At 43.8% G+C, this 13471-nt stretch overlaps 1 protein-coding gene across 1 annotated transcript in view; it reads right to left on the bottom strand.

Annotated features, from left to right (window-relative positions):
• HAPSTR1 (HUWE1 associated protein modifying stress responses) overlaps positions 1–10778 on the bottom strand; it is a 65112-nt gene extending 54334 nt beyond the window's left edge. The window contains exons 1-2 of the mRNA XM_078663109.1: positions 10062–10778; positions 9193–9273 (exon numbers count right to left, since the gene is read on the bottom strand). Of these exons, the coding sequence (XP_078519235.1) occupies positions 9193–9273; positions 10062–10257 (277 nt within the window). The 5' untranslated portion in view covers positions 10258–10778. The remainder of the gene's footprint in view (positions 1–9192; positions 9274–10061) is intronic.
• Positions 10779–13471: the final 2693 nt, after the last annotated feature.

Genomic DNA, 13471 nt, shown 5'->3' with positions numbered 1-13471 from the left:
CTGTGGATGCTTCCCCTATCCTCCCGCAGAACCGTAGTCCAGGCACTTGTAACATCACGCCTGGACTATGGCAACATTCTCTACTTGGGCGCAGATAAAGCCACCATACATGTGCTGCAGGTTGCGCAAAATGCGGCTGTGCGCCTGCTAAAGAACGTCCCTAGACGTACTTCAGCCACTGCCGCCTTACGTGACCTCCACTGGCTGAGCATCCCTGAACGTGTTAAATTCAAGGCACTCTGTTACATGTTCAAGGCCAAGCAGGGCAGCGCCCCAGCATATATTCAAGGGCTGGTAAAACCTTACAGACCCCTGCGCTCACTAAGATCATCGGACACTGGTAATTTCACAGTGCCAAGATGGAAGCTGACAAAAATGGGAGGCCGCTCCTTTTCTACTTTGGGTCCTAAATACTGGAACTCCCTCCCTTTAGCACTAAAATCAGAGACCAACCTGCTTTGCTTCCGTAAGGCTCTGAAGACTCTGCTTTTTACTAAGCGTGAACAATAGTCGGCTGTGGCCTCAAGTCAGGTGATAAACCCTCCTTTCTTCTATAGTCTATCCCTGGCGCCGGGAAACCCATTGTGGGTAGCTGTGTGCGATATAAGCTTAAATAAATAAATAAGGTAAAACAGTTGGAGAACCTTTTAATCCTACACAGTGGAACTCTAGATTTTAGTTTAAAACTCTGCATAGCAAAATTAAGCATCGGGGCAAGATATATTTAGCTTACCCAGGATGAAGTTCAGCTGTTGTACTCGCTTTTCCTATTGGTTATTTCGAGAACGTATATATATATATGGAAATAAAAATCCATATTTCCAATAATTTTACAAGGGACCTTCGGATTCGGCACCATTCTTAAAATATTTTTTTTTACATCTGTAAAATCATAACAGATCCTCCTAAACCGTATGTCTCTTAATTGGGCTGTTTAACACCAATACCCATCAAGTCGTACACCAATTTGCCCCTTCAAAGCTTTTATATTATAAGTAATAAAAATGAATACATCGCCGCAACCCTAAACTTCCAGTTTCCTGTAACATAACCAAAGTAAAATTCATGTTCTTCAATTTCTGAAAGAACCACCAGTACCTTCTTAGTCCAGCAAGATTCCATGACACTCAGTATCAGATCATCTGCTTCTACAAAGTGGGCACTGGGGAATCAGTTTTTTTCTGAATTTATTGCCATCACAAATATAATGCCAGTCGCTCATTTTTGGTGACTTATTGCCATCCCTAGATATATGCCTACCCCAATCAGTTTGTTACGATTTGCTGGTTTACCCCAATAACTGGTTTCACATTTGTCTGAACACTGGCAATAATCAGTTCCTTTTCTACTTGATAGAGATGCAATTGGCCTTTATGAATCAGAAAGAGGGGGACTAGTAGCCAGATAAAGGTCCAGTACCCATGCGCCTCACTATAATTGACATCTAATCAGTGTGGGTACTTGTTCCTATGTGGAGAGGGTATAGAAAACATTAGAAGAAAATGTGTGGTTGGAACATATGGTTCCGGGGGGGGGGGGGGGGGGGGTGTCTTTATTTGGAAGTGTTGCCTACACACACCCTGGTGGGCGTCATGCTTCATCGGGCGTTTTGCTCCTCGTAGAGCTGTTGCTGCAATGCCCCACAGGCCCCGCAAGAGGGCTCTTTGTCGGAGATCTTTTCTTGTATCAGCTTTGACAGTGCATGCAGGTGTATGGGGTATAAGGTGGAAAGTGTGATCTTAAAATTACCTAAAGGAGATCAAATTTTATTCAGAGACCTTGCGGTAAGGTTAAAAACTAAGAAGCAGTACTGTGCGCAAGGTTATGATACGCCACTACTCGGCAAGTGTGTTGTAGTGAACTATTGTGTTTCCACTATTCAGGTCAATAAGTTTCACGCTACGTCGGTCCAGTATTGGATCCCAAGCGTTTCTTAAAGACCCAAAAATATGTTCCCTACCCTTGAATTAGGGTGGGTATCTAGAGTCTTATTATACACAATCCCTGGAGGTGATACAGTAGATCCTAGGAATCTATATCATGCTCACCCCAGTACGAATCCATAAATCAACCTGGAGTAAAGATAGATATAGGGAAAGGACTTGAAATATCCAAACAATCAATGCTTTATTGTTGACAGCACATGAGATGCATGAATGGTCTCTGCATATCATCGTATCATGCAGTGCCCTGTTGTGTTAGAGCTTTACGTTACCTCTTCTATTGGTGAACTCACAACATAGTGTTATTAAAGATAAAAATGCATTGTCTTTACTGAGTCCCATGAAGCATTGTTATTTCTTACCCCTACTCATAGGCCATAATATGCCCTAGGTCATAGCAGGGGACTGCCAGATTACAGCAGTTTCTGTAAAAGAAAAATATCGAAGGCGGAGGTGGTCAATGCATAGTTTCAACGTTTGTATACTCATGTGTCACTTTCTCCTCAGAGATCAAGATCATACCCAGTTCCATGCGCAGTCAGCAGCCCGTCACTTACCCGTCGTCCTGCCTGCAAATGAAGTGCATGGCTAAAGGGGCTTGCTTTAAGTACAGAGAGCCTGGTTAACGAGGCTCACCTGCAGCAGAGACCCAGATGTACTATGCGTCAAAAAGCATTGTGGGTACAGGTGAGACCAAGGTGGTTGGGGCGTATGGTGGCCGCCATCTTGGAGAGGCTCTGTTCTCTGTAGAAGATGTTCTGCGGAGAGAACGCAATTTGGTAGGGCCATCTTGAGATGGTCAGAGGAGTCTCCTGTTCTTACGGAGCTACCGTTAATCAGTAGGCTCTGAAATTTCGGATGTTATAGAAAGACAATCAAGCTAATAAAAGTGACAATGTTGCTCTGGGCATATAGTGGGGCCTTTCAGATTAAAAGCAATATTCCTATTAGTTTCGAAGACATCATATCCCGAGCGTCACAAATCAATACGATCTAGGACCATTTCAGCTAAGAGTCTAGACAGGAAGCCTATCACTGCAATCTGCCCTTTATAATTGTGTATAATCAATGTGACCAGAGATATATCTTTGGATGTTCTCTTTGATAATTTTGGGAGAAAGGAAAAAAAATTGTCAGAATTCTTGATGGATTTAAAACAATTTGTGACCTCCAGTGGCAGAAATGTCAACCAACAACACTATTTTATCATCCATTTCCGGCTTTTCACGTTTCTTTTTTCGTAAATATTATGATGGAACATTCTCAAGGCAGCTTGTTTAACTGCCTGGTAACCCCTATTCTGCTGTATTCCAAGTTATAAATTTAGGTAGAGAATTAGTTGAAATCCAAGTGCTAGGATTATCATTTTTCAATAATCTAGCTAATGCATCAGCTGGTGTATCCTCCAACATTTCTTTAAATGTTGGTAAAAGTCCCTGGATTTTTGTCACAAGTGCCATGCGATTTATTTTCCTCCTGACATTCCAATATCATTGGCTTGAATGTAACCCCCCTCATAAGAGGCCAGCTTTATTTCCTTTGGTGTAGCTTCTCCTGGGGAATGACTATCCTCCTTCCTTGGCTAAAACGCAAACCTAATCATTCTCCTGCCAGTATATTGGTTTTCGATTTTTTGTTGTACATTTGTTAGGTTTTTTTTTTTACCTCTTCCTACCACTGTTCTTTTGGAATATTGAAAAGACATTCTCCTGGCTCTTCTGTTGTTGCCCCCAACCTTTACTTCATAGTTCAGAGCATCACTGGAACCCTCTGCAGAAGTATTCAGTATATCCTTAGTAGTGAATTTTGTGCGCGGCTCACATCTCTCCCCTAGTCCTCCCACTTTGTATCATTAGAATAATCACAATTGTGAGCGTATGTGGGTGCATCTCCTGCTAATTCAAGTGGAGGAGATTTGCAAACTTGTCTTGCAGGAATCTTGTACTTGGGTTTTAGGCTGTTGTTGCTGCACAAGATTAGAGATTTGCAAACGTACCTGGCTAGGCTCCTGTACATGCACTTCGGACACTTGATTGCTGAGCAAGGGTATCAAACCCTTCATTATTTGACAAGTGCTTCATTATTTGACAATTGATCCCCGGCTTCAAGGTTTATACGGTGTGGTAAGTGTTAGCAAGTTTCTAACTCGGTCATGTTCAATACCATTGCCATGTTTCACCAGGAATAGGGCTATGGATTCCAGAGTTATTCATAGACTGCAGCTATTTAATGTTAATTAAATTTGGGGAGAGGGGTTGGCCTAACGGCTAAGGCACTCGACCTCGGACCTGGGGAACTTGGTTCGAGTCTCGGTAACAACGCCAAAAAAAACCCTGTGATTCTGGGCAAATCACTTAATCTCCCCGTGCCTAAAAATGAAAGTGAGTCCTCATGTAACGTAACTGGTGCTATGTAAAGCGCTCTGATAACTGATTCGGTTCTAGTTCGCGCTATATAAAACTGACAATTTTTTTTTTTTTTAAATTGGCATTTCGCTTATTAGTGGGTCCATCTTGTGTCAAGTCACCTTCCCAGTGTTCAGTCTCCCGATTTTTCTCCCTTCCAGTTTTAGTTACCAGCGCAAAGGCCTCTTCATCTGGTCAGGAGGACAAATTGCTCAAAGAGGGCAAAGAAAATCTTCTTGGGCTACCAGGTCTCTTCCTCAGTATCGAGGTTGCTCCTTTCACTTATGGGGCTTTCCCATTGTTGGATGTTCTCTGATAACAGAGCACAATGGCATTTCGTATTGGCCAGTTCTATCCTCATTTAAACCGGTTAAGACTAGTTTACCACATTATATTAATTGTAGTACTTCTATTTAATCCCTGCATCATTGTAAACCGTTTACATCCCGAGACCTTACCCCTGGCCCTATATTCTTTACAGTATGCTCAGATGGGTCATTTATAGCCCACAACGGGGTGCTATTTCTATCAGTGTACATGTGCCTTCATTTCTACTTGCATGCCTACCCTGGATACCTTCACCTTGATCGACCTGGTCTAAAACAAGTGTTCTCAAATGTTATCAAAAGGGTTTATCCTCAGCCAAGGCTTCTGTGGGTTCTATACCTTCTCCAAGTTCTTTGGATACCAATTCATCTTCATATGCCTCCACTGGACTACTATGAGCCTTGCTGCTTTGAACTCTTAAAGAGACAATGTTATCTACCACCTCACCATTCATTTCATGATTGAACCGTTTGTTAATCTTAAGTGTTCAGACTTGAGACCCATTTCTTCTTTACTATTTTAGAATACAATATTATTACAGGACTCTGGGAGATCCAGTCCCTTTTACTTCCCATCATTGCACTCGATTTTCTGTTGGACACCATTCAACTCCTTGAAAACGACCTAGATAGGGCCCTCACTCACACAAACTATGTATTTTACATTCCTTAACACAGCCGCATGCAGACCCCTAGCTAAAGCTCTTCAACTCGGCAGCAGAAGCAAAATGACGGGATTGCTATTCAATATGTTAAATAAAGGAACCGAGGGACAGGAATGGCACTTGGGACTCATGGGCAAATCGTCCATAGATTATCAATGGGTAGCTAGATTGACAATAGACTGCCAAATAACAGTCACTAGCGTAACGCCCAAATCAGACTAATAAGCCCTCAAACTGCTGATGACTCAGGAGGAGGGGATAGTTTGTCACTCGCATCTGTTCTTGCTCCCACGGACTGGAAAACCTAAGCTCTGTCTTCAGAAGAGTGTAGTTTCAGATACTGGCGGAGCAAGTACAGGTACCGAGAGCCCAATATGCAGATAGCAAAAGATGAGAGCGTAGATCCTTACGCTCAACTATTCATACGTCTTGTAATTATCCTCCAAGGCACGACTTCATGGCCCATTCCCTTTAACACTATGCTGCCCAGAAGACACCGACACGGGTCACCTGCCTCCTACCTCAGACTGTGTGGTTCACCCATGACACCACCTCCACCGGTCTAGTTTCCAAGCACCAGAAATTACAAATGAGCAAAATCTAAGCCCCCACCTCTGCTTCTCTCCGCCGATTTTACAGAGCTTACTCTTGTGCCTGTGAATACTCTGCATGTACACCTCCAACATCAACCCTAACCTTGTGAGCCCCCCACCCCCGAAGCATGCTACCCTGCAGCTCCCCGCTGGGAAAAAGCACAGTGGAGGTAGGTTACAACGGGGTGGAAATGCCTGCCTTGAAAGAAGGCAGAGGCTGGAAAACAGGGAGTGTAAGGAGGACAATTACTGCTACCGAAAACGAGTGGTCGGTTGGCAACCAATAGCCAGGGGTTTTTGGCTTCACCCCACTGCTTCACCAATTGAACGCCCCAACACCACAAGGTTGCGAACTAGGAAGTAAGATAGCAACCACACAGCTAGAGTACAGCAGGGTTCAATTGTCAGACACCGCAGCGGTTCGGCACTAGTGTTCGACATCAGTCTACTGTGGAAGAAGTCAGCTGTCAGTCTGATGCTGTCATTTTTTGTAAGTTTAGCCTTATATCATTCATGTTATTAAGCATGAAAAAAAATAAACAAACGTGAACTGTCAAACAAAAACATGGAAACCGACAGCAGTACTAACAAGATTAGAAAAGAGGCCAAATAAAAGGACCTGCAGTTACACTGCTTAATTATTCAGAACGGTTATGCAGTCTAAAGCAGACAAAAGCATGCTGCCCCAATATCACAGTCCAAAATAAAACAAGCGTAACAGTTGCATACTCCTTTCTCACAAGTTAAAAATAAACAAAACAAACAGATAAAAGGCGATGACCTACTTTAAAAGAACCACCAATCACTGGTAGTTATCCTTAAAACTAGTGAGTAGTTTTAATATGCGGGTGAAAGACAAAAAAATTACGATAGAAAGTACATTTATTGGCAATTTAAAAAAAAGTATGTTTATAAAGGACACACCCATAAATGCAGTTGTGGCCTATGTATGTCAAACTCAAGTACATAATTTGTTAACCCCAAGCTCCCTGAGCATACAGTGATACAGCTATGTGTAAATATCTGCAAAAAACAACAAGTGATGGACTGAATGTGGATCAATGTCACACACTCCCCCAGTCAAAAGATCTGGGCCCAAATCCATCGTTTTTTTGCACTCCACACCACCCTGGGTCAGATAATGGCTTTATGCAAATCAGCTCTGACCCTGTTACCCCATGGGAACAGTCCAGTCCGAACTACAACAGCCATATCTTTCCCAGACTGGAATCAAGCATCCGAGGACCGGACCGGTTTCGAGGTAACACCTCTCTTCAGCCCGGCTAGCTTGACTCCAAGTGGTGTGGAGTGCCTGGGACCCACGTCTGGGCATCCCCAGCGCACTTAGGGCGGCAATTGCAAAAAACAACAAGTGATGGACTGAATGTGGATCAATGTCACACACTCCCCCAGTCAAAAGATCTGGGCCCAAATCCATCGTTTTTTTGCACTCCACACCACCCTGGGTCAGATAATGGCTTTATGCAAATCAGCTCTGACCCTGTTACCCCAGACGTGGGTCCCAGGCACTCCACACCACTTGGAGTCAAGCTAGCCGGGCTGAAGAGAGGTGTTACCTCGAAACCGGTCCGGTCCTCGGATGCTTGATTCCGTTCTGGGAAGGACATGGCTTTTGTAGTTCGGACTGGACTGTTCCCATGGGGCAACAGGGTCAGAGCTGATTTGCATATCGCCATTGTCTAACCCAGGGTGGTGTGGAGTGCAAAAAAACGATGGATTTGGGCCCAGATCTTTTGACTGGGGGAGTGTGTGACATTGATCCACATTCAGTCCATCACTTGTTGTTTTTGCATGTGTAAATATCTGGCATAGATTTCATGTATCCAATAATCTTATAAGTAAACACCGATAGGCATTTTTCTTTTAAAATTAACCAGTTAATTCCTTAGTTCCATGCAGTGAACTGTACTTGTACATTTTAGTACTGAGGGGAGTTCGACTCTTGGGCTACAGTTTAAAGAGACTTAAGCAACAAGTTGGATATGGGACCACCGTACAATTTTAATATACCATACCACACGTGAGAATCGCACAAGCCAACCCCCACTGACACTACTCATGCTGGACATAACTAACAAACCTGTATATACACTTGTAAAAACAAGCCATATTGCTTACTGACCGCTGTAGAATGGGAATGTGAAGAAAAATGTAATGGAGATATTAAAAAAATGATGAGCCAGGAATTCAACAATAACGATTACACAAATATATAGTGCAACGTTTTATTAACAGACTACAAAACACCATTTACACCAGAATGGCTAACAAATGTAATCCCAAAGATAAAACTAAAACTTAATTGTAGGAAATAGGCCCAAGGCAGAAACAACGATATAGATATATATAGATTTTAAAAAATCTATTTAGTCAAGTGTGTTGGGGCAGGAATCTTGTAGAAACCAGCCGCCGCAGACCAAACGGCACGACCCGCGATCGGCCACTAATTCATAATTAGTGATACTTTGTGTTCTATGTACTACACTGAGGGGGGGGGGGGGTAAGCAAGCCTAAACGTTAAAAAAAAAACATAGTCACCGCCAGCCCATTAAAAAAAAATTAAAAACTTACGTGGCGATAATAAGTATTAATGTGATGTGCCAAATTAAATTTGAAACGATGTAATGTGAATGGAAGCTTACTTTGTGATGCTTATGCAAAAATCAAATATATTTGGAGGGAAAAAACGATACTTTAGTGTATTTTGCTTCAAGTGTGCGTCTATACTATTCATTCTTAACTAGACAGACAATACACATACACAATAAAGGATTACTGTCTTAAGCATGGAACAGTTCTTTTGTAGCACAAGTAAACAATTAACGTTTAAAATTATTGTAATTTGCTGCTCACCCAAGCAAAATGAAAGCAAGATTGTCACAGGTCTAAGCAAGGCACAAAGCATCAAATTTTATAAAATAGGTCGACCCATTTGTAAATACAAACCATCGAAACTCAATTTACAAACAGTTATGCAAACTCAAAACACTTAAATAAATCTGATCCGTTTAGTAACCTGACATTTCTACATATTCAAGACCGCTCGGATGAACTACATTCACCCAAAGCTGAACGACCATCACCTCCCCGCTGAGAGCTAAATACGAGTACACATCCCTAAATAACAATGCTACTCTGCTGAGCCAGCAGCAGGCCACCTCAGCAAAAGACTAAACACGGCTGTCAAACAAGACTTAAGCACAGAAGAGAACGAGTCAGACGTAAACATGAGTACCTACCTTTATAAAGATTAGTAACTGCCGTGGCCGCGTTCTGGAAGGGGACCCAGAGGGATAGACCCTGCTGCTGGCATACACGATCTGTAATACACAAAAAAGACGCACATGCAATTAAGGATTTTAGCAGAATATTAAAACCACGGCCATGTTTGATTTCGCCATTTTGTCCTCTACAGTTTGCCAACATCACCACTGTTTCCACACCCATAAACACTGTAGAAACCACTTCGCCTCAATCTAAACACCCGCCCCAAAAAATAGTGTACAAAATGGCGATTACAATTTTAATCGCATACACTTTGCCAATGTTCAAGAATAGGTCAACAAGGAATCCAGGCAATCGTGAGAAGGAACGTTGGCGTGTAAATAGGTTGAATGAAGGCATGTCAATTTAAAAGACCTTCTGGCTCTATGACAGGTATCTACGAACACCGTTTTTATGTAACCATAATAGTAAGCAACACTATTAACGATCGGGCATGCCCAAAAGACATCCGCCCGCAGTTCCCTGCCCCTCACCAAACCAATCGCCATTTTGTTTTTGTGATTTGCATAGAAGGGGTTGGGGGGAGGGGCTGCTCCCTCACGCTAACCCCCCAAAAGAACACTGGTTTCGCGACCGGACTACCAAAGGCAATTGGTGTCAGTCACTCCGATCCCCAGCCGGAGGTGCACTTTTAGTGTCTCGGACCCCTGGAGACTCCCATTACGCCATTTTGTTTTCTACTTGCTAGTCCGGGCAGTCCTGCTTTTTCTCTGCCAGAGAAGCCCCACCCGTCGAGCACCACCCCGCCCCTCGGGCTTTAATCGCAAACATTTCTGCCACCCTGTTATGCTGCCCCTGTCAAAATATAGGCCCCTTTCCTGACCTTTGTAGAGTTGCGCTACGGCTGTGGCCGAGTTCTGAAAGAGGTGCCAGAGTTTCTGCGGACTGCCATCTGCCTCCTCCTCGGGCGGATCATCCTGCTCTGCCTCTGCTAAGCACTGTCGCTCCCACTTTGTAAACCAATGTTCGGGCCCGTGCTCCTGGATCTCAGCTTCGCCCTCTTCCTTTTTCTCCTCCATCCTACCCGACCGCTGGTGGTGGGGCCGCCGCCGCCTCCTCCTCCTCCTCCTAGGAGCGGGTGCCGCGCCCTGCGCTTGGCAGACCCCGCGGACACCAGACGCTCCTCCGAGGGCCTCCCCGGATTCAGACAGGCCCGTCGCGGCCGCCTCTCAAAACACACAGCGCGACGGCGCACCTCTACCTCCGAGCCATAGTCCCGCAGAGGCCTTGCTTAATAAACTGAACAGATTACGCCACCGAGCGACTCTAAGAATGTGATTACATGCTGGCCGGGAAGCCCCACCCCCGTGCCCCGCCTCCACGGCCAGCTGTCACTCGCTGCCTCTCTGTTTGGAACCGGTTTGAACCGAGGAGAGCCGTGGTTGATTGGTGGAGATGTGTGTCGCTCTGAAAGCGTCACAGATGGGTTTGGGTGGGTCAAGGTTGGTTGATGCGACGCAAGAGGGAAAGGGGAAAAAAATGCGTTTACGCCTGCGTGTTGCCTTGAGGTGTTTGTCTCACGGGACGTTGCGCCGCTCCTGCTGAGTAATCCAGTGTCACTCATTTTTATCGTCAACACAAAGAAAGGACTATGCCTGGCGCAACGTCCCGTAGGCAACAACTAAAAGACCATCTTGGAAATGTCGATCTTGTGAATGTTAAAGGGAACGTAGAAAAATATAAAAACATCGAAGTAAAAACAAATAATTCTCCACTGATGGACTTTGGAAGTCTTTTTTGTATCTGCGTGTGATATGTTTACACACTGAGTCAAAAATATTCAGCAGTACACATGTTCCTAAAGTTGTGTAATGTGACAAAAGTTCTCTTTCTTTGAAAGTACTGTGGGTGATGTTATGTATTTAACCACAAGGGTTGCCATTATAAAACGACCCTTCTTTCCAAAAACGAGGTCGAAAGAATCAGTTCGGAAGGAAAGGCCCTAACAAGTCCTTCTTCTAACGGCGTTGGCTGTGATTCATCCAGTAAATCTTGCTCGTTGACGACTTCGCTGGAACAAGGCTTATGCCCCTCCTCTTATGTCTATTGGTGACAAAAAAGCCATGTGACTGCGTGTTTTCATTCCTGTCTCATCACAGCTGTGAGTGACTTTTTCTGGCCTTTTGTGTTGCCTCCCGTGACCTGGGTAGCGCGAGGTGTCCAAAGCGTATAATTATTGATGTGCTCACAGTAATCAGTTTTCAAAGCTTAAGCTGACGTTGTTCTCCCATAGTAACCGGGGACACACGACGACATTATAATTTTTTTTTAAATAAAACATTTTAATAGATTTTGATAACAAAGACGTGTCGCACATTGTTAAATGCAATCCAACGACAACAAGCATTTGCAATGCAATAGGTCGCGCATTAGGAAAGTGTGAGCTATTGGTATTGTAAATGACCTTTTTTTTTTCTAAATATGTGTTGGCTTTGAAAATATATAAATTAATAGCATTGTTATTCACAAAGCCAATAGCTTACACTTTCCTAATGCGAGTCCTATTGGCTATGTGTAAAGTAAGAGGCTTTTGAACAATTAGGAGCCAGAGGAAGAAGGTTTGTTCATATAATAAGCTTTACTTCAAATTAAAGTAAGTATATGAGTCCAACAGCTGAATGACCGGGTACAGTTAAAATAACATACATTCAAGTAAATCACGAGCGATGCACTTTTGAAGAGAAACATTCTCTCTTCAAAAGTGTGCGCCGTGAAACACAGAACCAATGTACATCATTGTGGTAAACAAGATAGAAGAAGTACAACTAGGTATACTTATACTCTACATCTTCTCCCTTCCTTGGAAAATAAAAGAACAGAAATAAGAAAAGATAAAACAAGCTTAAGACATATAATAGTCCTTAAAACGTGAAGGAAGGGGACAATTTCTATGAAACCTAGGAGAAAGGGTTAAGGAAGCATTAGAGGTGCTGGGAGCGGTATGATTATCAACATTTGATTCGACATTCTGACTATAACTATCATTGGATGTACAAACATCTTGTGAATCAGATATACATGTGTTTAGAGAGTTTCCAGAAGAAACTTCATCTGAAGAAATGCCAAGGGGAAGATAAGAGCAAGAAGAAACATCATCCACATTTTTGGAAGTGAAAATCTTTTTAGCTTGCTCAGGGGTAAGCTTAACAATAACACGCTTACTCCACCACCCTTTCTTATCCAGAAACAGAGAACCTTTAGAAACTTTCAAGACTTGAGTGGGTAATGAAAATTTAGACATGCCTTTTTTGACCTTAACATTAAATTTTACCATCACCCAATCTCCCACCACAAAATCTTGAACAGAAGAAATCAAATTAGAATTAAAATTCTTTTTTTTTTTTTTTGCCTTGGAGCCACTGGCGGCCTGGTTAAGGTGGGAGCCGTCCTTGAAGGGCATTAGATGGACTCCGGAATTTGAAGACCGCATATCCTTATATGCGGATGATATTCTGCTATATCTTACTTCACCGCGAAAATCATTGATAGTCCTCTTTGACGTATTGACCTCGTTCCGCAAGAACTCTGGCCTTGTTATTAACTGGTCGAAGTCCTGTGTCTATGTTCTTTCGGGAGACGTTCCTATTTTGCCCCGCGGCTGTCCCATTATAGTAGTGCGGGAGGGATTCAATATCTGGGAATCTTTATTACCCTGAACCCAGGACTTCGATATGAACGCAATTTGCTACCTCCTCTCCAGCGCCTCCGTGCCGATGTCCTTGCTTGGAGTAGACTCCCTCTCTCTCCCCTCGGAAGGGCGGCGTTGTTCAAGATGATGTCGCTACCCCGATTCCTCTACGCGTTGCAAAACACACTAGACGCCGTGCCTGCTAGTTATTTCCGAGAGATTGAAAGTTTACAGAGACAATTGGTGTGGGGGGGCCGCTCTCGTATTGCTATTGCGAAACTGACGCTTCCGTGGTATGATGGCGGTGTCGCACTCCCTGATATTCGCCGATATTACTGGGCGTCTCAGTTAGGGGCTATTAATCACTGTACCTACGCTCCTTCGCCGAACCCGGCCTTTGAGATGGATAAATGGCTTCTGCCTGGCGGAGATTACAATAGGGCTCTCTATTCTAGATCTGCCGGTAGGACTCTCACGGGCCCGACTAGGACGGCAGTCCAGGTCTGGCATCGCGCCACGGTGGCTCTAGGTTGGGCTGATAGGTTGACCCGTGCGACTCCGTTGTACGCATCGGATACGCTTGGGTCCCTTTGGCGGTTGAAGGG

This window comes from Lissotriton helveticus, chromosome 10 (genome assembly GCF_964261635.1).
Source record: "Lissotriton helveticus chromosome 10, aLisHel1.1, whole genome shotgun sequence".
Lineage (NCBI taxonomy): Eukaryota > Metazoa > Chordata > Amphibia > Caudata > Salamandridae > Lissotriton > Lissotriton helveticus.
Note: the sequence above shows the minus strand (reverse complement) of the source record. Positions and strands in the feature narration are given on the sequence as shown.